The 23,054-nt window shown below is 44.6% G+C and overlaps 1 protein-coding gene across 13 annotated transcripts in view; it reads left to right on the top strand.

Annotated features, from left to right (window-relative positions):
• The window catches only part of vps13b (vacuolar protein sorting 13 homolog B), a 336,932-nt gene that overhangs the window by 184,871 nt on the left and 129,007 nt on the right, over positions 1 to 23,054 (top strand). For 8 of the 13 annotated variants that reach the window (XM_076105383.1, XM_076105381.1, XM_076105384.1 and 5 more), the window contains 5 exons: positions 117 to 231; positions 5,336 to 5,477; positions 6,436 to 6,702; positions 7,087 to 7,243; positions 9,043 to 9,154. In XM_076105383.1, the coding sequence (XP_075961498.1) occupies positions 117 to 231; positions 5,336 to 5,477; positions 6,436 to 6,702; positions 7,087 to 7,243; positions 9,043 to 9,154 (793 nt within the window). Of the gene's footprint in view, positions 1 to 116; positions 232 to 1,153; positions 3,446 to 3,468; positions 3,536 to 5,335; positions 5,478 to 6,435; positions 6,703 to 7,086; positions 7,244 to 9,042; positions 9,155 to 19,104; positions 21,052 to 23,054 lie in introns of those variants that run through there. The other 5 variants (XR_012957588.1, XR_012957587.1, XM_076105390.1 and 2 more) reach the window with 4 other exon arrangements.

Raw genomic sequence — 23,054 nt, 5'->3', positions numbered from 1 at the left:
ACAATGATGGCCATACGGCATGCTTCAACAAAAACAGAGGACGGCAACAATGAAGTTGCCTAATGAGTGTCTTTCCACTGTGATTCACTTCATGTTTTTCTGTGTGTTTCTGTCAGAGATCTGTGTCATCTGCGAACTCGAAGACCTGAGTGCCTCAGTGGATGTCCAGGATGTTTATACAAAGATCAAATGTAAAGTTGGCAGCTTCAACATCGACCAGCACAGATGCAGGTAGAGTACATCGCGTACATGTACAACACGTATGTTGTACGTCAGGCGGCAACCTCCGGTTCTGAAGAGTGAAGCCGATGCTGAAGTGTCTTAAACCTGCATTCTCTCTAGTGTCCATCAGGGGGCGACTCCTCTGGGTGTATAGAAGTCTATGAGAAAATGACTCTACTTCTCTCTTGATTTATTACCTCAGTAAACATTGTAAACATGAGTTTATGGTCTCAATCTCTAGTTTCAAGTCTTCTTCAATACAGCATGATGTTCATTTAGTAAATGATGGTCCATTTAGAGTCAAACAGACCATGAAGCAGGGTATACTTTAGGGCGGGGCTACTTTGTGATTGTTACGTCGCTGCCGCTACCAGAGTCGCATACACCGTCTCTACATCACCCCTCCGCATTCCAAATATGCTAATTCCCATTGACCGGTTGCAAAAAGCCAAGATGGCGATGGACGTAATCCTAGATGGCAACGGCCAAATCGCCTTCTAAATGGCAGTCCACGAACCTATGGGTGACGTCACGACGACTACGTCCACTTCTTATCTACAGTCTGTGAGCCAGGTCTGAAATCATATGGCACAGGCGGATGCCTCCAGATCAAGGTCTGTCTGTCTGTCCACCAGGTCACCCTGCTGCACCCGCTCACTTCTGCTCTCACCGTCCAAACACACGCACTTCACCACCAGTACCACTGACACTTTATCTGTTCCCACTTGTGCTCACACGGGTGATTTCGGATTATCACCATCGTCTCTCCAGACAGCTGTTGCAGACGGACTAACGGGCAGATGAAACCAATTAGACAGGCGCGTTAAACGGGCTCAGGGCTGACCCAACTCTGACTCGCGACGCAGAGCTCAGTCCGTACTGTGCGTCAGTCATTTACTCTCGGTCTGTCTGTGTCTGAATCGATTCACAGAAACATCAACATGTTGTGGAGGAGGAAAACCACTGGGCGATGTTCCACTGCATCCTCACGGTAATCTCTCCCCATGTCAAGTTCCAATGGGATAATTTAGCTCTGAAATTATGAAAGAACATACTGCAGCATGGGGGAATTGAAGCTGTAACTAAAGATCTATGTATGTAGGGCGGCCTCAGTTCAATATCAAAATACTTATTTTTTCCTGTATTCCTTCCACCTTGCCTCGATCACATACCTCCGCGATGGAGTCAGCGGCTCTGAGCGTGTACGTGCCTGAGGTCTTGTCCTGTTGGGAAGGGACCACTTTAGGAGGCAATTCCCTCTGTCTCCGTCTGAGGAGATAATGAAACAGTGATCTCTAACGCTCCGGCATGTTGCGCGTGTTTTTTCGGATCTGTGTGCCTACGTGCCCGAGTAGACGTGTTCCCATAAGTCCCTCCTTCACTGGATCGAGCCAGGCAGTGAAGGGGAGCTGGGCCTTCCTGGGCCCGTACTAAACCCCGTCATTAGCAATCGATGCTCTAGCCGCTGATATGATAATAGATGCAGATTGTGATTTGCCAGATTTTAAAATCAGCTCATCCGTGTACTCGGCGATCGTCTTGAACTGACTAGCGTCTTGCAGACCTCCCTGTCTCGCTGCAGTCGGTTGATTTATGACCGGGCCACATGTTTTCCACCCAGTGCAGAGAATCAACCTAAGCCAGGACAGTGTCAGTGGTTAGACAGCTCTAGAACCTAAAGGTGTCTCGGGTCGTTACATCACGCTGCTCTGCTCGCCACAGGTGTGTGTCCAATTGCTTCTGAGACAGAGCCAACCCGTAATCTCTTTAGTAGACCTCTATGACTCCCTAAGTAGATAATGGGTCAATTTACTTATTTCTAGGTTATTTCAGTTTAATGTGCTTTTAACAACGTGGTCTCAACACACTTTTTAAACTGAGCAAAGTTCTGGCAGAAGGAGGCACTCCATCATCCAAGCCAGGTTCTAGTCATGGCTGTTTAGGGCTCCTGGCCCACTCTAATCTGTATCGTCCACCTATACAAGAGAGCCCACTGGGGTCGGGGTCCATATTAATCATTCTGAGCAGATAATTGTTCGGTATGTCATCACCCAGCCCATGTTATTTGTGTGCAGCGGGTCTGATTAAATCGAGCCTGTCAGAGAAAAATGTCTCATCTGGCCTCGGGCTGTCTCACTGCTGGAAAATTAATGGAATAATAGATAGGGCCGGCAAATATGTGATGTAAATATATATAATTGAATCTCTGATTGTATCAAAATAGGACCAAAAAAGAAAAGGATGGGCGCTCATGGAAGCCGTAGGTGTGTGGCCTCTCTAATCATGGAGGAGAGGTGAACAACTTCCCTTCCAGTGGGAAGATTAGAAATTAGGAAGCTGCTTCTTCTCCTTGTTTTAGCCAGGTCTCCCTTAGCAACGGTGCTCCACCCCCCCCCAGAGAGAGAGAGAGAGAGAGAGACGAACGGCCGGTGACAGTTCACCCTTATTGGCTCCAAGAAGCAGCTCACACAGATTGGAGCTGATGTCTTCCAGCTGTTCCCCGGATGGCTGCATTGGAACCGAGGGGGAGGGGGGGGGGGGGGGACAGGAGAAACGAAGAGCTCTTGGGGGGTCCATGTGTATTAGTCACTCTTACAGCTGAGAGGGAGATTACAAAAGAGATATTCACACAGAAAGTTGCCTTCTCTCAATGAGCTCTCAGTATCCTGCTGGGGGGCGTAAAAGATATGATGCAGATGGCGTTGAACCGTTCCCATTGTGTGAAACCTTTTGCCATACATGTGTTGCGCAAGATTTGGCATCCTACAGTCATTTTTACAACTCTGTGTGTGTTGTATTTTATACTGGAGCATAGTGTTTGTGTCGTGCTGCATATCAGACTGATGTTTGTTGTGTCCGTCTTACTGTTAACTCCTTTTTGATGTCTGCTTCACAGGTGCCTTCTGCTTCTTACGGATAAAAAAAAAAGGAAATTGATTGTCACAGAAAATAATCATGCATCACCTGATTTATGTTCGTATAAGTTCCCCATGTTAATACGCGTGTTGCATTTTGATTATTATCTGAAAGCACGGTCTAAAATGTAATAGTAGTGTCAATTTTCCATCCATAAAGTCTCAATGTGTGCCTCCGCTGCTGCAAGTTTGATAAAACTGTTAGTATTAGTGTGCGGTTTGCTTATCTGAATGTAATTTAGCCATTAAAGAGATATCATCAGTCCCCTGCCACAACAGTATGAGTCCTCCCAGCTGCCCAGGTTAAGGGTGGCCTTGTGTGTCTCTCCAGGCCAGGGCAGGGCTTTCACTCTGACCACTATGAAGGACTCATTCTGCAGTGCAAGGAGACAGCCGTGGTGAGGCTCCTGTCTGTCCCAAACCAGACATAGCAACCGCCCTTAGGCCTGTATACACTGTGCCTCTGCCGTTCTGCTGCTCCCAATCGAGATCATCTCTGCTCATGCTGGACAGACAGGAAAATAAATGAAAAGCATTGTTTTGGGCTATAACGCAAGGTGTGCTCGAATGTGATAAATTGATGCACCTTAAAACTTCCATAATTGCAATTTACGGCATAACATTCCCCTGTCTCTCCAGTGGCTCTGATTGGCTAGATAATCAAGCCAATGAAATCTGGTGACGTGTGTGTGTGTGTGTGTGTGTGTGTGTGTGTGTGTGTGTGTGTGTGTGTGTGTGTGTGTGTGTGTGTGTGTGTGTGTGTGTGTGTGTGTGTGTGTGTGTGTGTGTGTGTGTGTGTGTGTGTGTGTGTGTGTGTGTGTGTGTGTGTGTGTGTGTGTGTGTGTGTGAGAGACATGGGCCTCCATTCTCTTGTTGATGAACTCTTATTCTAGGGATGGTCTTATACTGGTACCTAACGCATTGGTAATGTGTTTGATCAGCATATTCTCACTGCAATGTTTCAAATACCAGCGGTTGGTCAGTGCTCCTCAGCTTTAAACTGTGACACTTTAGGTAACTGTCTAATGTCAGTTTTGGAAGTGTCAGGGACGCCATGTCAATATACGCTCGTTAAAGAGATTCTGATTACATGCACAGTGTCTTTTCAAAATAAACTTCTGTCTTCACAGGAAGTTAGGTTTACAACTCGCGTGACTGGCGAGTGACAAACGAGTCATGTTTTTAGCGACTCCCGTGAGTCACATGACTAACGACACTACATGACTAACAACATTAACAAATGTCGTGACCAATTACACTAACAGCTCACGACACTAAACTCACGTTACTAGCCAGTGACAAATGAGTCAAGTCGTTTGGTGACTACCATGAGTCACTAACGACTAACATGACCGACGACAATAACATCTCACCTGACCAACAACTTACATGACTAATGACTCTTGTGACTAATGACACTAACGACTCACGTGACTAACGATATTTACAGCCCAGGACACTGACGACACACATAAGTAACGACTAACGTGGCAAACGACACTAACAACTGACTTAACAAAAAATGTCAACGTTTCCTTTAGGTTTTTCACGTGTGTAAAGAACAGCTGTCTCTTGTCCAGGAGTCTGTGTTTGTGTGAACCATCCATCACCACTCTCACCGGTGTGTCTCTCGTCAGTTGTTCTGAGCGTGTAATAAGTTTAAGCCCGGTGCGTCGCATACAGACGCTAAACGTTGCATCTGCGTTAGTGTTAAACATAGAGGAGCACTGACCAAACGGCGATATTTGACACATTGTGGGTTGTTTGGATATAGCAGAGTTTACATTATTGAATTAAGCATTAGATAATGTACACTAGATTAATTAATGAGATTCGTCAACAGCATTTATCTTGTGTACAGGTTGGGGATTTTAAGGTCTTTTAAATTGTAGCCTACTTTTTCCATTCAACATACTGCCAATCCCTGAATTCAACAGCTGCTTTAATGCTGTTGTTATTACTGAATCGTATAAGACCATTCCACAATGTTCAAGCTGGTGCTACTCCTGATTTTAATCAGTTCTATATTTCATTTTTCCAAAGTGATCTTGAGGTTTCATGGTTTCCTGTCTTTTTTCCCTATTCCTCTCTGTCTGTATTTAAATCATTATCTTCTTTGCCCCCATCCCTGTGACTCCTTGCCTTCTCTGTCCCTTTCGGCACCTACCTCCTCTGTCCTTTCCTCTCCTCACCTCCAGTTCGGAGGAGGGTGTTCGGAGCTCGGGCGGCTGTGAAGGAGTGGTGCTCTCTTGCACTGACAAGCTGAACAGACGCACTGTGTTGGTTCGACCCGTCAGCAAGCAAGAATCTTTCAGCCACTTCTCTGGCTTTTTCCCTCCTGTAAGAACCCGGCTCTTCCCCTTTTTATCTGACCCTGCCTAACCTCCAGTAACAGTGGCTCAAACAGGTTCCATGTGCTCCTCAGAGAACAGTTGTTATAATGTTGCTTCGAAATGATTTATTATTTATATAATTAAAGTCATGGTAACAGTCATTGACACAGTGCTTTGAAGGAAAATACCTCTGTGGGTACTTATGTAACACACTTGAACTCTGAGGAATGTGCTCTAAACATGTTTGTTTGTATTTACTGACATTTATTACAGAAGGTCTAAGAAATGGTGCAGATGTTGTGCTTTTAGACATTTACACATCGACATAAATCACTTTCTTAGCAGCTATAAAGTCCACTGTTACTGGATGTTTTTGCAGACTTTACTGCGATGTTTTAAGCAGATCTGCCTTTCTTTTAATCACGCAACAGTTGGAGATTATTTTCTTCTACTCTATGGGATGTTTACCCTGCATTCGCTTTGCAAATCACCAATAAGGTTGGAAATCTGATCAATCTGAAATAATTCCTCAGAGTTCAGCTGCAGTCTGTCAATTGCTTTTATAAGACTTTCTGCTTCTCATAAAGTTTGTGGATCTAACTTGCGATACAAAACACATTTGTTCTCAAACCCTTTTTAGCTGGTAGCTTCAGCTTGGCTTGTTCGAGTTGTGTATGGGACCACAGGGGTCTGTTTTTTTGGCTGAGGTTAAGTCTTTTCCTTTGAGTAGAGCATTGTCGTATCTGGCCCAGTATTGTGATGAAGATTTTAGATAAGTCACTTGATTGGAGAATTTTTACTCAAAAAGTATTGATAGTATAAAGTCAAGAGGTATGTTGTTATTAGCCAGGCTTAAATGTCAGCCAAGAAATCAGACCGAAACAACACAGCACAGTTTTTTGTCTGTTGCTCTGTGCAATGATATGAATCACCAGTGTGATTTCTTCCGTCTGACCACTGGCCAGACTGCAGCCAAAGTCCTGGAGGGCTCCCACCAGCAGCACGGCTTCCTGTCCATCACGTACACCCAGGCCGTCACCAAAAACGTCCGTCACAAACTCACCAGCCGGCCAGAGCGAGGCGGTGCCGCCGCCACCGCCAGCCAGCGGCTGACCACGGATCCTCTGGCGGACAGCTCACCTCAGTACCTGAGAGAGATCCTGCTGACAGCTCAGCCCTTCGATGTGGTGCTGTCCTGTCCCTTACTGGCCACTGTAGCGGGGGTGTTCCAGGTAGGAAAACGGTGTCTGTCAGTTCCTGTAGCATCTCAAGGCTTCTCAACAACGAATCATTTATATTTTCATTTTTATGTGTGCAGAAGTAAATGTCCACATTGAATGCTTTGTTAGATTCATTTTTGCAGTACTTTGGGAAACCGAGGAATATACAGTAGGTTTATAGTCTCAGTCAGATGAACTCAAAATATAAAATCATTTTAAAATCATTTGGCATTTATAATTACAAATTTTCCTTGAACTCTTAAGGAAACTCACGTTTCTTGCAGTTTGCTAGGCTACTCCGTGATGAGGATTTATTTACTTTTTTTGCCATCTGAAACAGCCATTAAAACAACAAACCTCATGATTAAGATCTTATGAATGTTGATGTCTTTTCAGGCCACGGTACCAAGGCGCTACAGGGAGCGCGGGAAGTCAGCCGGTCAGCCGATGAGAAGCCACACTCTGACCTCCCGGTGTTTGCCTCTCATGTACATCAACACCAGCGTGATCCGGGTCTTCTGCCCCGGATCACCGAACAAACACGCGGCATCAGGTTAGACAAGATCTTGTCGCTTGTGGGGTTTTTTCACATGGAAAACAAACAATGGGACAGTGTTGGGTCACAAGCTGTGTTTTCAATTCCTCTAGTCTGTGGTGCCTGTATGAAAGTCCCCGTCATGGCCGACCAGACATAGCAGAGCCACCACATTAGACATTTGCTCTGAGAAATAGTTGAGGTCCTGAAGAACAGACCACAGTTATATACACTCCTACAGAATACCAAATCCTTGTCTGTCTGTAGTAATGACTAACAGTGGTAAGGCAGTGTTCTGTCTTCATGTCCACATTATTTGCGTATGTTTGTGTATCATGTGCACTGTGGGTGTTCACATTTGTAAAATAGTGCATGTAGGATAAACGTACTTTATACTTTATGTATACTGCACTTTATTGAGAGGTGTTGTCTAATGTTCTGCCCCCCTCATGTACAGCAGGTAAAATAAGTATTGAACACGTCACCATTTTTCTCAGTAAATACATTTCTAAAGGTGCTATTGACATGAAATCACCAGATGTCAGTAACAACCCAAGTAATCCATACACACAAAGAAAACAAAACAAATAAGTTCAGAAATGAAGTGTGTAATAAAATGGAATGACACAGGGAAAAAGTATTGAACACGCTTACTGAAATGTATTTAATACTTCGTACAAAAGCCTTTGTTGGTAATGACAGCTTCCTGTATGGAGAAACTAGGCGCATGCATTGCTCAGGTGTGGTTTTGGTCCATTCTTCCACACAAACGGTCTTCAAATCTTCAAGGTTCCGTGGGCCTCTTCTGTGAACTCTGATCTTTAGTTCTTTCCATAGATTTTCTATTGGATTCAAGTCAGCTGATCGTCTGGGCCATTCTAGCAGCTTTATTTTCTTTCTCTGAAACCAGTTGAGAGTTTCCTTGGCTGTGTGTTTGGATCATTGTCGTGCTGAAATGTCCACCCTCGTTTCATCTTCATCATCCTGGTAGATGGCAGCAGATTTTTATCAAAAATGTCTCGGTACATTTTTACATTTAGCCTTCCTTCAATTATATGAAGTTTGCCAGTGCCGTCTGCTGAGAAACAGCCCCACACATGATGTTCCCACCTCTAAACTTCACTGTTGGTATGGTGTTTTTGGGGTGATGTGCAGTGCCATTTGACCTCTAAACATGGTGTGTATTATGGCATCCAAAGAGTTCAATTTTGGTCTCATCTGACCAGACTCTATTCTCCCAGTACTTCACAGGCTTGTCTAAATGTTGTGCAGCAAGCTTTAAACGAGCTTCAACATGCTTTTTCTTCAGCAATGGAGTCTTGCGTGGTGAGCGTGCATACAGGCCACGGCGGTTGAGTGCATTACTTATTGTTTTCTTTGAAACTATTGTACCTGCTAATTCCAGGTCTTTCTGAAGCTCTCCACAAGTGGTCCTTAGCTCTTGGACAACTCTTCTGATAATTCTTTTCACTCCTCTGTCAGAAATCGACATCTGGTGAAAATGTCATGTCAATAGCACCTTTAGAAATATATTTACTGAGAAAAATGGTGACGTGTTCAATACTTATTTTACCCGCTGTATATAAATAGAGAGGACAAAACAATTCGACATCTCTCAATATAATGTAGTCCGGTACAACACTACTGGAAACTACATCCTCAATAATAGATAATAAAATCATAAACAACGCTCAGCAAAAACATTAATATACGAAGTAGACTTTATGGCAGAACTGTTTCTTTGGATTGCAGTGGATGGTACAGGTGTACTTAATAAAGTGGCCACTGGGTGATTGTGTGTATGTGTGTCCCACTAGAGCCTCAGGTGAAAAGAGAGGACACCCTGGTCTTAAAGCTGGGCTCCCTCAGCATGGCTCCTCAGGCTGATAACCCCCTGACCCGCACTGTGCTGAGAAAAGACATCTACCAGTAAGACCAACTCTCTTCTGACTACAACCTGTAATTGACAAAAAATGGGGATTCAATGTTTTCAATAGAAAATCAATATTAAAGCCAGTGGTGTATAGTAACGAAGTAGAAATACTTCGTTACTGTACTTAAGTCGTTTTTTTGGATATCTGTACTTTACTTTACTATTTATATTTCTGTTGACTTTTACTTTTACTTCACTACATTTTGCAAAGAAAACTGATACTTTTACTCCGATACATTTCCCCTGAAACCTTCGTTACTCGCTACAAAATCAAATCTATCTTTAGAAACAAAATGAATCATGAGACCAACGTCGGGGACTGTGGTGGAACAGAGACTGCAAGCAAGCAGGTTTGGTGAATCAGTGGTCCTAGCTTGCAAGTTAAATCATTGGTTAATCACGTTAATGCGCAAAACAAGTGCTCTCAAAGCCGCGGTGTTTTGATTCCCAGTGATGCCCAGGATGCTATATGCTATAGCTAGCGGGCGACTACATGACACTCTACGATGACTGATTTCATGACGGAAGCAGAAATGGAAGCACCTGTTACTCCCGCAACAAACTACGGTGGTGACGAAGACCAACACCCGTGGATCGCTAGCGAGTTAGTGAGCTGAGGAAGTGTTGACAGTTGTGAGATTTTGTTGATTTGAGTCATCTTAGCTATAATCATTGCAGCAATAGTTGGCTAACGTTAGCTAACTTAACGTTAGCTAGCCACCACACCATAGGATTGACAGGAGCCGCGAGAGCGCAGCATCAGGATTAGCATTAGTGTTAGCATTAGGGAAATCCTTCCCAGCTGTGCGCAAGCTGTCTGTGAAGCTGAACACACCTCTACCTGCCTCAGCGGCCTGTGAAAGGCTATTTAGCATCGCAGGACTAGTCTTCAGCCCAAGAAGAGCGAGACTGAATTCTCGCAATTTTGAAAACCAACTTCTTTTGAAGATGAACAGGACATTTTTCAGTTTCAAGTAATGACTGGGTTGTTACTTTCGGTGCTGCTTTAGTATTTAGTATAGTAGGAGTTTACAAGGCAGGTGTCCTTTCTCACAACACTGACCTGATGCATCAAGTGGATATTTTTTGCTGAGCACAATATTATGCATTTGGCCTCTACATCCTCTAGTCAGAATGAGCATACTTATAAACACACTGTTACAACTCCTTCATAGTGTCATATTGCTTTTCGGAGAATTATGATGATAAGTTCATAGTAGATGCAAAAGTATACTTATGTACAATATATTATGTTGAACATTGTTGCTCCTGGATGGATCACAGCCAACCCAATTATTGTCAACACAGCTCCATGTCCTTGGTTATGGTGGCCACAGCACTTAAAAGAATCAACTTCATAATTCTCAAAATTCTGACCCTTTGCTTTTTTATTAACAGTATTTACTTGTACTTTTACTTTCAATACTTAAGTACATTTAATATCAGAATTACTTTTGATAATTAAGTACAATAAATATCAGATACTTTAAGACTTTTACTCAAGTAGTATTCTAATAGGTGACTTTTACTTTTACTGGAGTCATTTTCCAGTAAGGTATCTTTACTTTTACTTAAGTATGGCTTTTGGGTACTTTATACACCACTGATTAAAGCCAACCAAGTATGGCTTTTATTAAAGTCATTTCCGTAGTAAGCATTACATTCTAATGGGATAAAGAAAATGTGTTATACACACTAGTACCAATTTTAAAGCGATGGTATTTTCCCTTCTCTTCTGTTTGCACATCCTGTATGGTCGTTCTCAGTTTCACTGCTTTGTACGGAAGCTCAGCAGGTGGGAAAAAAAAGAAGTTTGTTGTTGTAATACTCATTTCCGCCACAAGAGGCTCAAGTGCACCGCTACCCCACGATCTAAAGAGGACTAAACGCATTCATAGTTTCTTCCAGGTGAATTTGAATGTAAGTAACTTTCTAACACAGTATATATGTACCTTGTGTTTAGAAGCACCTACAACAACAAAAACCACCTGCCAAAGCTTTTTGTTCCACCTGTTTCACAAATGGAAACAAATCAGGAACTAACAAAGATTATCCTGGCAAAAGCCTTTTCCTCGCCTGCTCTTAAGTCATGAACACAGGAGAGAAAATAATGTAGATTAGACTGAGAAAATAGATCAGCGGATTATTTATTTTTCTCACTGTCCCCTCAGGTTTCCGTAGGTTCAAGATAACGTGCAGGATATTTATCACTGAGTCTACCTCAGAGTCTCCCTCTCCCTCTTTTACACATTTGAACTCTCGGGCTTCCGACACCTCTTCTGTTATTACATCTCATCACGCTCACACATTCTTCTTTGAAAAAAAAACAACAACACTCCGCTGGTAGAATTAGACCACCACAGCACTCGATATTTGACCACAGTCCATTGGAGGTGCTATTCAAATTTGTCCTGACTTCAAGTTGCACTCCATAAAAGCTGTTGTGAGGAAAGTGTGTTTTGGTGTCACGGGTGCAATTCTACGGCTGTTTTTAGGGCAGAGCGAGTGACAGCGCCACGTAGCGGTCCAGCTGCCGCAGCAGTGACGGGGAACAGTGAGTGACACCTTGGGGGTCTGCCGGGCCCTCCAGCTGAAACACTAGACTGTTGACACAAGCCCCACCCCCCACTCCACCTCCACTGTGCCATGTGGATCAAAGCAACTAGGCAGGGAAAATCTGGACTTCTGAGGGAAATAGCTCTGCACAAAACACATTTTCCTTCCTCTAGGCAGCTAAAAGAATCTGGATTGTGTCATAGCTGCCTCAAAAACCGCAGTGTGTGTGTGTGTGTGTGTGTGTGTGTGTGTGTGTGTGTGTGTGTGTGTGTGTGTGTGTGTGTGTGTGTGTGTGTGTGTGTGTGTGTGCGCGCGCGCGCGCCCCCGTCCGTGTCAGAGAGAGAGAGCAGTTGTGTGAACGGGCAGATACGGAGCTGGCAAACGCATGTAATGAGGGAGATAAAAGTGGTGCCAAATGCTTTGTGCAGCTGCAAGTGAGATGTGAGCTGACACAAGACGTGAAGTGGAGAAAAAGAAAGAAAAGGTGGGGGAGAGGCCACTTTAGGCTTCAGTGCTGCCTTCGGTGGGTGGGAGATTACATGGAGCAGGGAGGCAGATGTGCATGCCTGACAATCTGTAACCATCAAGATGGGGAGGAATACCACACTCTGTCCAACACTGTCCACATGTCTTCCAGAGTAGCAAAGCTATCTCCCTCACAGTCTCTCATTTGCTTGTTTGGTGTATTGGAGCAGAGATGGTATTGATCAGTAACCATAGCTACTGTTTTGCCGGGACTTTTGGGGAGTGTTTTTTTCTTCATCCCCTCTAGTTCCACGCTGTGCCGAAATGTTTGCTGTTTGTTTTGTTGCAAGTTAGCACAGCTAATGGGTAGTAACTACTCTGTTTGCATGGCAACAGTTCCCTAGATTTACTTTGTTGATGCGTCTGCCGTGTTGTTATCATGTCAGATGATAAATGACGATCTTGTGGGCATGGAAAGAGTTTTTCTCAAGACTTTTTTTCGCCCCAAAAAACCAGTGAGACCAGCCATGCAATTTCCCCGCCATATTGGCCAGTAATGTTCCGCCTGTGGTAGTTAGAGGGCCGACGGCTCATGCGGCTGTGGTGCCCACATCTGCTCGTAGGCATGGGTTGCCTGGCACGACGCTCCGCCCTGGCCTGGACGCGAACACGCCACCTTGCAGCCCCCCTCCGCACGCACACACACCGTCTGGTCATGCATTCACTCCCAGATGTGCAACGGACACAGCTGCATCACTGTACCTATGCGCACACCAATGCACATATGCACACTGTTGTCACAAACACTTGGAGCAGGCATGGCCATGTGTACAAACACGCCCACATTGGCTTAACCTCCACACACAGAAGCCCAGAGCCACCACTTCCCTCTCTGCAGCGAAACCCGGGAATTATGTCAGACCGCTCTCTGTGTTCATTCTTCCACGTCCAACCATGCATTATCCTCACCACCTTCCCCCCGTTCACATCTGCCCTCCAATTTTGGGTCGATCGCACTCACGGGGTCACATGATTGATAACCCCGAGATCAGGGACTCATCTGCGACGTGCTTCACCTGCGCGGAGAGATCCTCTGCGTGTGCTACTCCAGGTCGCGTAGAGAAAGTCAGAGTGGGAGTCTGTAATCATGCAAACCAATGTGTGTTTACAATCTGGAACCAACCGTGGCCATGAGGAGAAATATGTCTTTGAGTGCCGGTAGCCATTTGCTGCAGTTCTGTTTAAAGCCCGCCACTAATTATATCCGTTGTCATAATTGAATGACTGATCCGAGCAGCTGCGCTGTTATTGTCTACTGTACATGAAATGATCGCCTCGTGGCCTCTAAAAGCGGGATTTACCGTAATGCCACCCTGCGAGAGAAGACGAAGAGTGAAGGCTAAAATAGCCCACGCGTGTAAACACCCTGGCGGAGCGCGTCTCGACTAACGCTGTTCCGACTAACACCAGTCTCTGACACACTTCAAAGCTCCCCGGCTTCCCTTCCAGCCTCCAAACGTTCAGGGCACAGCGCGTATTTATCATTTAGCCTGGATGGATTTCCTCAAAGAAGGTCAAATAAACCTGTGTGACTGTAGAGCCGCTAGAGCTAAGCTGTTATCCACCGCCAGGTTCATTTGGTAACAATTAACACTGCTTCATTTGATCATGTGATGTCGAATATTGCTCCCTTGAAGGAGGCCGGTCCCCCACTAGCGGCTTCTCCGCTAAGCAGGAATTATGACACGGAGCTGCAGACTTTTCCTCTCCGTCTTCGGCTACAAGGCCGCTGTCAATTTACACAGCTGAAATCATTTTCCTGCCTCCAAAAAAAGCGGGCTTTTTCCAAGTACATGAGCGCCGGCTCGGGGAATGTCCAGCATGCATTCAGCCCCTGGCTTTCTTGTGGTTTGGGCCCTCAGTAAAAATCTCACAGATCTTTTTACTCCCCACTCCTCTCATTCTGTTTTTTTTTTCTCCAATGAGATTTTTTCACTGATGGAACACTTAAATTGAAAGCTTCTTGTATGCGTGTATGGTGAATGGGGACCACTCTGTTAAAGTAGCATGTGGAGATGTTTTAAAGGGCAGAGAGACAAACGTGAAAGTGTCTAGATTTTGCCAATACTGACCTTTTATCAACCACTTATTCATTTTTGTATGTGCCTTATTGTGTTTTAGCAGTTTTTTAAATCTTTTTCCTGCCTAAAAACAAATAAAATATATAAAAATTGAGAAAATGTAACATTTAATGCAACTAAAGCTTTAAAAAAAAAAGTTTATAAATGATGTTGTTATAATAATTTTTACAACACCAGTGTTTGCTGTTAGAATACAGAAGGAGTTTGCATGGACAGGGCAGTCTTCTTAATCTATGACTGAGAAGAAGAGTTATGCCTAATAACTGCTGTCTAAACAAAAGGAGAAAATTAATTGAACCCAGTTGAATAATTACTCTCCAAGGAAAGTTGGAATAATGAAAGATGATGAATTTGTGTCCCTCCCTGTTTGCCATGCTTGCGTCCATGTGTCTGCACATGTTTCTGTGTGTCTTAAAATATCCTTCCCAGTTTCCCGACATCCCCACACCTCGATGACACAGCTCCAGATTCCATCACATGCTCGGTTACCTCATGGTCTGTCCGAGGGAGACTCTGGGGGGGGGGGGCATCCCGCCGCCGCCGCTCCAAAATATGTTTTTGTTTTTTTGTTTGGATTAGCGTGCATGCCTGCGTTTCCACGGTAACGGCAGACACGGCCGCTGCGTCAGCGTGATGTGGCTGCATCCACGGCTCCTCCTGTGTCTTTTTCTCACACACTTTCCACAATATTGCCGGAGCATTTTTTTGTTTTTGTCTAGTCCCTCTTTTTCTCCCTACCTTCTTTCCTCATCCCATGTCTGTCTCTGGAGTTCATAACTCACTCTTCCTCTTTAGCAGTTACACCCCCCCTCATTATCCTTATTTTCTCCATCTTCTTTTATTTTATATTCTTTTATTATTTATCTTTCTTTATTCTATCTCTTTTTCTCATCAGCAGCTTTTTCTTTCTACTCCCCTTTTCTCCTCACTCTTTCTCCATCATTCCTCATCTCCACCTTCATTTCTTCCTTCCCTCCTTTCTTTCTTCCTTCCCTCCCCCAACTTTCTTTTTTAATGTTACTGTCTCTTCTTCTTTTTGTTATTTCCGTTCATGCCTCCTTTTCCTCCCCCCAATATCGCTGTATTCCTCCTCTCCTTCCCTTGCAGGCTTTCTTTTTGGCTGCAGTATTTGTATATGTCATAATAGCTCTTTTTCACACGTCCATCCATTGCTTCTCACCCCCCCCCTCCCCCCCCCCCCCCCTATCTGCTGTCCTTTTTACCTCCCATGTCTTTTTTTCTATTGTTTTATTTCTCTCTGTCTCCATGTCTATTTGTTATTTCCTCTCTCGCTCTTGTGTCGGTTAGACTGGTCCCAGTCCCAGCACACTGTGGTCAGTAAGCAAGCCCCTTATTGCTGTTGAATGGCTGCCTGGCTAAGCCCACATGTATGTCCTAATAAGTGGTTGTGATGGGGATCTCCCCTCCGCAGATAAACACAGCCCGCCGAAGCCAGGACCCTGCCTGTTACTAATAAAAGTCCCTGGGACTCCGTTATAAGCACCCTTCTCCTCCTCTAGTAACATCCTTGTCATGTGAGGGGCTACAAGTCCTCAGAGGGGGAGGGGGGGGGGGGGGGGGGGGGGGGCTGTACGACTCCTACTACCTGACAGTAAGGGATTGACCTGGTCAGAAATTTTCGTACTGTAGTTTGCCTTCCACAGTAAATGGCTCCATATTTTTACAATATTCTTTTACAGAATTAAAAGTTGGTCTCGCTGCTATCTCTGCTGCATTGTGGGTTCTTTAAGGGACATGAACTTCCTAATTAGACTTTGACTAGATAACTGTTAACAGCGTAGCTATAACAACATTTTGGATACTCGGCCCAGTCTTCCTTACACACTAATGTGCTTTAAAACCAACAAGTTGCAATTGTGGTGAATTGTCACTCTGTAGTTAACATGGTATTTGTGACAACTGTTCAACTCTGATGCAGATTTAGAGAAAATGTCTTTCTTCACATATCAATAACTATGACTTTTTACAGAACTTAAAGGGATAGTTCACCCCAAAATGAAATCAAATATGTATTTTTCCTCTTACCTGTAGTACTATTAATCACTCTGGAGTGTTTTGTTATGAGTTACGGAGGGTTGGAGATATCTCACCATTATAATGGGACTACATGGCGCTCGGCGTGTTGCGCTCAAAGCACCAAAAAGAAAAAATGAATATTTGAAAAACTCTGCAGTAATGTCTCTTTCCATGAATCCTGATTCTGTGACTCAGATATCTCCAAAACAAGGCAGCTCACACTCAAACAATCTAGATTGTTTGAATCTATATAAATTACAGGTAAGAGGAAAAAATCTTTTATTTTGGGGTGAACCGTCCCTTTAAGTTCTTTGACAAGACATACAACTGTCCCTTTAAGAACAATACATTCTTTAGAAATGGATAGAATGCAATAGAACTAAGTGGTCTTGGTTCCTATAAACACTCGCCTGTACTGAATATATTATAACGTATTTTTACATGAATAGATCTGCTAATCATCATTGTTAGATGTCACTGTTTGTTCATTCAGCAGCAGAAGGGTTACTACTTCTACTTTATTAGTTTGAGGCAGGAGGGGTGAAGGCCAGGTGTGGAATAAAGCAGCTCTTAGGCCCTCAGCACATCGGCCCCGCTCCAAGGTGCAGACCTGTCACAGCGTCAGCAGACACCTCGGTAAATTCACCGCCAGTCACTGGGGTTCGCTGCTGCTGCTGCTGCTGCTGCTGCTGCTTTAGTGGTAGGATTAGGAGACCCTGCCACTTTTATGCATTCTAATCTCTTGTCCTCACATCGGAGCAAAAGACAGAATGATTCTCTCAGGCGTCTCCATGACAGCTGCGGCTCACTTACTTTCTTTTCTTTTTCATTTAAAATGCTGTGCTTTTTTTCTTTTTTTTTACGCTCTCAGCTGGTCTCCCTCTTTCTTGTCATCCTCCTCATCTTTCTTTTCCTCATAAAAAAAAAAAGCCCCCGAGTTCCTAGCAAATGATTCATTAGATGCTTCAGTGCACACTTGCCTCATCACTCACTCCGGTCTGCTGCCAAGTGCCCCATTTCCCCGTTTGTTTACACCAGCAAAAAAATAAAAAAGTGCGTCGGCTTTGCTCTGCTGTGGTGGCGGCGGAGGAGAGGAGCTGCTCGGGGCCACACACAGTGACACTCAGGGCCTACACTTATATACACTGATTTAGGGGCCTGCTTTCAAAACACCCCGACTGCCGAGCAGGTTTAATGATAAACTCCTTTCAGAGGCAACGTTGGCAATGATCGTAATATCAGTATCACCGGAATAAACGAAGGCTTTGGTGTGATCTTTATAAGCTGCCACTGCAGAGCAGCATCAATGACGAGCGGCACATTTTTGGTGACATTTGGCAATATGTATTAAACTTCTCAGTAACTCCGCGCTGGTGTAGTACATTGCTCCTCGGTATTTTGAGTATGCAAAGTAGGATTTTAGAACAGTAAAAGTGGTGTCTGTGGGGATTACCCAGCCAGACATCAGACCTTTGAATCAAAGTTCTCTTCATCTATTTCCATCTCCACACTCAGGCATTAAAAAATATAATCAGAGGATCTCTACTCCCCAGTCTAGGGCTAGATTTTGTGTTTTTGTGAAAATATGCCTGGCGTGTCATTAACGCAGAACTGTGGGCAAAACCAAACCAACTTCGTAAATCTCTTTAATTGCACTGGTGCTTGTTTGGCTAACTAATTGGTCTGATCTCTCAGCTGGTTCATGTGAGTATATTGATTTAAATACATGTTATTACAGCAATTCGGTACTACACCGTTGTCCTACCGTGAGTGTAGTTATGTTACCTTAGTTGCAAATGTCCAGTTATCATATGGTAGTTCAGCAGTAATTATAAGCTTTTTAGGGAAGAAAGGGGAGGAGATAGCGCTGAGAGTTTGTTGAAGCTGACAACAGCGGAGTCCTATAGAGTGCTGCAGAGATGACGTAGTTTTAAAGACCGACCCAGGAAGCTAGCATGGCACTGGTTCCCTCCTCAAAAAGCTAACTTTAAAATCTGTGTTAACCACATAACCTATTTCAGGCATCTAACCAAGAACCCATTCATAAGTCAAACAGAGGTAAAGTCCTTAATAGTTAAAAATATTTCATCAACAAGAACGGCTCTGAGGCCCGGGCTTCTCTCATCCCGCTGTGCTCTGTTCGGGCCTGGGAGGCTGAGGAAGGAGACATCTCACTGAGATGACGAGAGCTACAACTTTATTGTGAACTGTAACTCATTTGTTTCTCTCCCTTGCTCCTCTACTGTCTCTATGTCGCTGTACGCCCATGTTCTCCCTCTCTCCTACAGAGGAAGAAGATAAAATAAGCAAGGATTGGAGGGTCAGCCAGGATAAACATTGTTTTTTTTTGTCAGTCCAGCAAATGAAACACCTGGTGCTGGTAAACGCAGCGGACGTATTTCACATGGCCCTGACACTCAGGATTAATGCAACATCAAATTGTTTTAAGAACGGGGGACAGCCGCTGCCCAGAGTAAATCATACGCCCCCTTGTATTAAAGCTTGCCCGGGAATTTATGTTTTTGATTCAGACAGGATAGCCAGCGCAGAGCCGACAGAGGATCCTGGGAGTGTGGGCTCGGCGGGGCTCATGTTGAAACGGCCCTCTGGACAACGTGTCGCAATGCGAACAGGAAGTTTAGACTCAGCCACTGAATACCGCTGTGGCTTTGAGGGCGGAACATATCCCCCTTCACCTTTTTTTTTTTTTTTTCTTTCCACAAAGTGATATTTGTCGTTCTTTTCAGTGGGAACCGGTGTGACAGTCTCCTCTGTCTCCCTCGCGACACGGCGAGTGTATCATATGACATGCAGGCTGATTTCCTGGAAGAAGGGGGGGACACGCCATTTTGCCTCTGCTGGAGAGAGAGAGAGAGAGAGAGAGAGAGAGAGAGAGAGAGAGAGAGAGAGAGAGAGAGAGAGAGAGAGAGAGAGAGAGAGAGAGAGAGAGAGAGAGAGAGAGAGAGAGAGAGAGAGAGAGAGAGAGAGAGAGAGAGAGAGAGAGAGAGAGACTGACTGACTGACTGACTGACTGACTGACTGACTGACTGACTGACTGACTGACTGACTGACTGACTGACTGACTCTTGGTTTGCATTTGTGGAGCTAATGTTATGAGAGCAGAGTGGAGAAAACCAGATGAATGTTAGTGGATTTGATCCACCGCCGCGTTCAATCAAGTCAACCACTCTGTAAGGCAATCGGTCCTTCTCAGGGTGCGGGCCACGCTGTCCAGGCGGACCACCCTTTCTGTCCGACTAGAGACGGATGAGAAATAAAGCTCATATGGATAATAAAATCACTGATTTATAGCTGCCTCTATATCATATTGTATCTTTGTCATCTTTCTCTCCGTCCCTCTAATTCCACATATCTATCATTAGAGAGCTTTTGACCGCAGCGCTACACTTTGCAGCGTCTTGTGCCGTGTATGAGCAGGGAGCTGTATACGGGGTCTTGTGTGCTGTGTTGTGGTGTCTGCTGACTTCTGTGTACAGCCTGTGGTTCATTCCATAAATATCTGTGGCCTCTGTGATGTTATTCTCAGGGCTCTCCGCTCTGTGAGAAGATTGCGCCACAACACTTGTATTCCTCAGCCTGCAGTTAGAGGTTTAGGGGGATTAGGAGGGAGAGAACCCCAGCCTGGGCCCTGCTATACATTTTTATGGCCATCTTATGCACACGATTCCGATGTAATGTGCAGAGAAAGTGGAGACGAGGGAGAGAAGGGGGGGGGGGGGGGGGGGGGGGGTAGTAGGACTCAGCGCAGGGGAATCAAACAAGTAAACCACAACTTATTTCCCCTCTTTTTTTTTTTTTTGGCACAAAGTGGAGCAGCTATTGGGACGGCCATGTTGATTAGTTCTTCTCTGGGTTCTTTAGTCCAACAGTTTGGTCCAGCCCATCTAAATAGCCATGAAATTAATATGGACCTTGTGACAAACCGGGCCGAACAGCCATGACAAAAAAGGGAGACGCATTCAATGAAACAGTTGATTAATTATTTATTAGGTTTAAAGTAATATAAAAGACAAACATAAACTAACAGTGACATGTGAAGTCAGTCATTTCAGCAGTGTAAGTGAGTGGGTGCGTGTAAAGTGTATATGCAGTGTTGTATAGTGTAGAAACAAACCATAACCGCAACAGAAACCAAAATTGGTGTCTCAGGAAGGAGCGAGAGACCAACTGCGAATCCAGAGGGTTTTTGTACTGAGTGCTCTGGCACACAGGGCCAGTGTTGCAAATGGCCTCAGGTGCCTCCACTCTGCCTGACGACCCTCTGCTACACCCACCTCCACACCTGCAAGGAAGGCAGCCAAACGAACAGGCAGAGAGGATCGTCACAACATGTATCATCCAAAGAGGATAAATTCTTGTCAATCTATCCTGTGGTGGCACCAAGAATGCGTCCTAAAACCCGGGAATGAGTCAGCATTTTTGCACTTCCGGTTCCACCATCCCAAAGTCAGTGGAGTTTTTGAATGGGTTTTTGGTCGGATGCCTGAAACAAGGTCTGCGGTTAACACAAGCTGAACAGTTTCAAACGTTTCTTTCTATGACATAAAATACGTTGAGTATTTTGAAGTATCTTATGTGTCTCAAAGAAGGAGGTTGCTAACCAGGTGCAAACCTCCGGTTCTGAAAAGTGAAGCCAATGCTTCATGCCTTAAAGCTGCATTCTCTCTACTGTTCATCAGGGGGCGACTCCTCTGGTTGTATAGAAGTCTATGAGAAAATGACTCTACTTCTCTCTTGATTTATTCCCTCAGTAAACATTGTAAACATGAGTTTATGGTCTCAATCTCTAGTTTCAAGTCTTCTTCAATACAGCATGATGTTCATTTAGTAAATGATGGTCCATTTAGACCATAACCAGACTACCAAACAGACTATAAAGAGGAGTATGCTTTAGGGCGGGGCTACCTACTGATTGACAGGTGGCTACCACGGCGTTGCCCGGTCCAGGTGTTGTTCCTGTTTTTGTCTACTACAAGCCTTTCTCAGTGTGTTTTATGTTCAGACCTGTTGGTCACATAAAAAAGTCTTATTCAGCATTTGACATTTGAACTTAGCTCCACCCTCTCGTGCCATTACTGGTTGCTAAAAGCCAATTGGGTGACGGCAAAAATCCCCGTCATCCCTGCAGCACTCCACTGTAAAAAGTGTTCCATTCATTTCTTTTTTTTTTTAAATTGCGTTGGATGATCAAAGTCCTTTTTATGACCCGTCTTTGGTGCAATTATTAACGTTCTACACAAGAAATCTGACAATAGATCAGATTGTCTTGACATTTGCTGAACAAAATCATCGCCCTTAAAGGTTGAACCTTTCTTTATTCATGGAATAGCTCAACCTCTCATGTAGCGCCACCCATCGGCTGACATTTGTACATCAGATAGGACCTCTATATGTAATAGACTCCTAAGAGGGTGGGCCCTACGTATTATGGTTACCTTTTCACTAGTATCACCTGCAGCGGAAACTGCTATGAGCATTTTCATTCTCATCGGAAGATAACCCCCCCCCCCCCCCCCCCTTCACATCTGTCTATGTGTCTGCTGTTGAAAGCAGACTGGAGTTCTGCGTTCCTTGTTTTTGGTGACACTCAAGGTGACGGACCTCAATTCAGAACTTCCCGGAAAAAGCGCTCTTTGTGTTTTGGCATGCTGCTGTCAGTCAGGTCGGGGATGCGCGCTGACAGAGGCGAGAGGGATCAGCCCTCAGCTGTCCCGCGCTCATAAAAGGGCCTGATCCAGGGGTTGACCGCCCGGCCACGCGGCTCACTGATTGTGAGTGTAAATGGTTCATCCTGAGGCAGGATATGAGGCTTCTAAGAATACACGCGTACCGGCAACCTAGGAAGCTCTGCTCTTCGCTGCAGCATGCGATACACACATTCTACCGGTGTTACCCTGTCAAAGTCTGATGCGTGCTTGAACTTGTAAGTGCATATGTTTCGTGCACGCCTCCATGCTTGTAGTGGAGCCTCAGCTTTGTGCGTTGTTGTGTTTTAGTTCCTTTACTCTCCCCCTCATGACATGTTGATGTTCTGGCATCCTGTGTGGTTGGTTTGAGGCTATCACTGCTCTGACAGGGACGCTCTGATTGGACAGTCACACAGCAGTAGTGGGGGCCAGGTGGACAATCAGGAATACTTCATCGATAGTCAGTGTGTCTCCACTTTGTCTCGTTTCTTTTCATGAGGAATTAACTGGAAATAGCTGAACTTCAGCAGTAAGGCTGTTACAGTTGTCAGCACTTTAGTTCCTCGGAAAATTTGACGTAATATTTACATCATTACGAATGATAAATATACTAGTGTGTTATTGTATTGTAATGGGTTTTTTTGCCCTGAAATAAAGCAACCTAGATGTTGAGTTTCTGTATATATATATACAGCTCTTCAAAGGCATGGCCTGTGTGAATTTTTTAGGTGTGTGTGTGTGTGTGTGTGTGTGTGTGTGTGTGTGTGTGTGTGTGTGTGTGTGTGTGTGTGTGTGTGTGTGTGTGTGTGTGTGTGTGTGTGTGTGTGTGTGTGTGTGTGTGTGTGTGTGTGTGTGTGTGTGTGTGTGTGCAGCAGTCTTCTGCCAAGCAGCAGTTATCAGTAGGCGACTCAGTGGAACATCGGTCCAGAGCATTCTGAGGATTGAGTAAAAGTCGGAAAGAGGGGTGGGGAAAAAAAACAGAGTAGAAG

Source organism: Anarhichas minor, unplaced genomic scaffold (genome assembly GCF_050575085.1).
Source record: "Anarhichas minor isolate MPS153535 unplaced genomic scaffold, ASM5057508v1 ptg000032l, whole genome shotgun sequence".
In the NCBI taxonomy this organism is placed as follows: Eukaryota; Metazoa; Chordata; class Actinopteri; order Perciformes; family Anarhichadidae; genus Anarhichas; species Anarhichas minor.
This window is presented reverse-complemented; position numbering and strand designations above follow the sequence as displayed.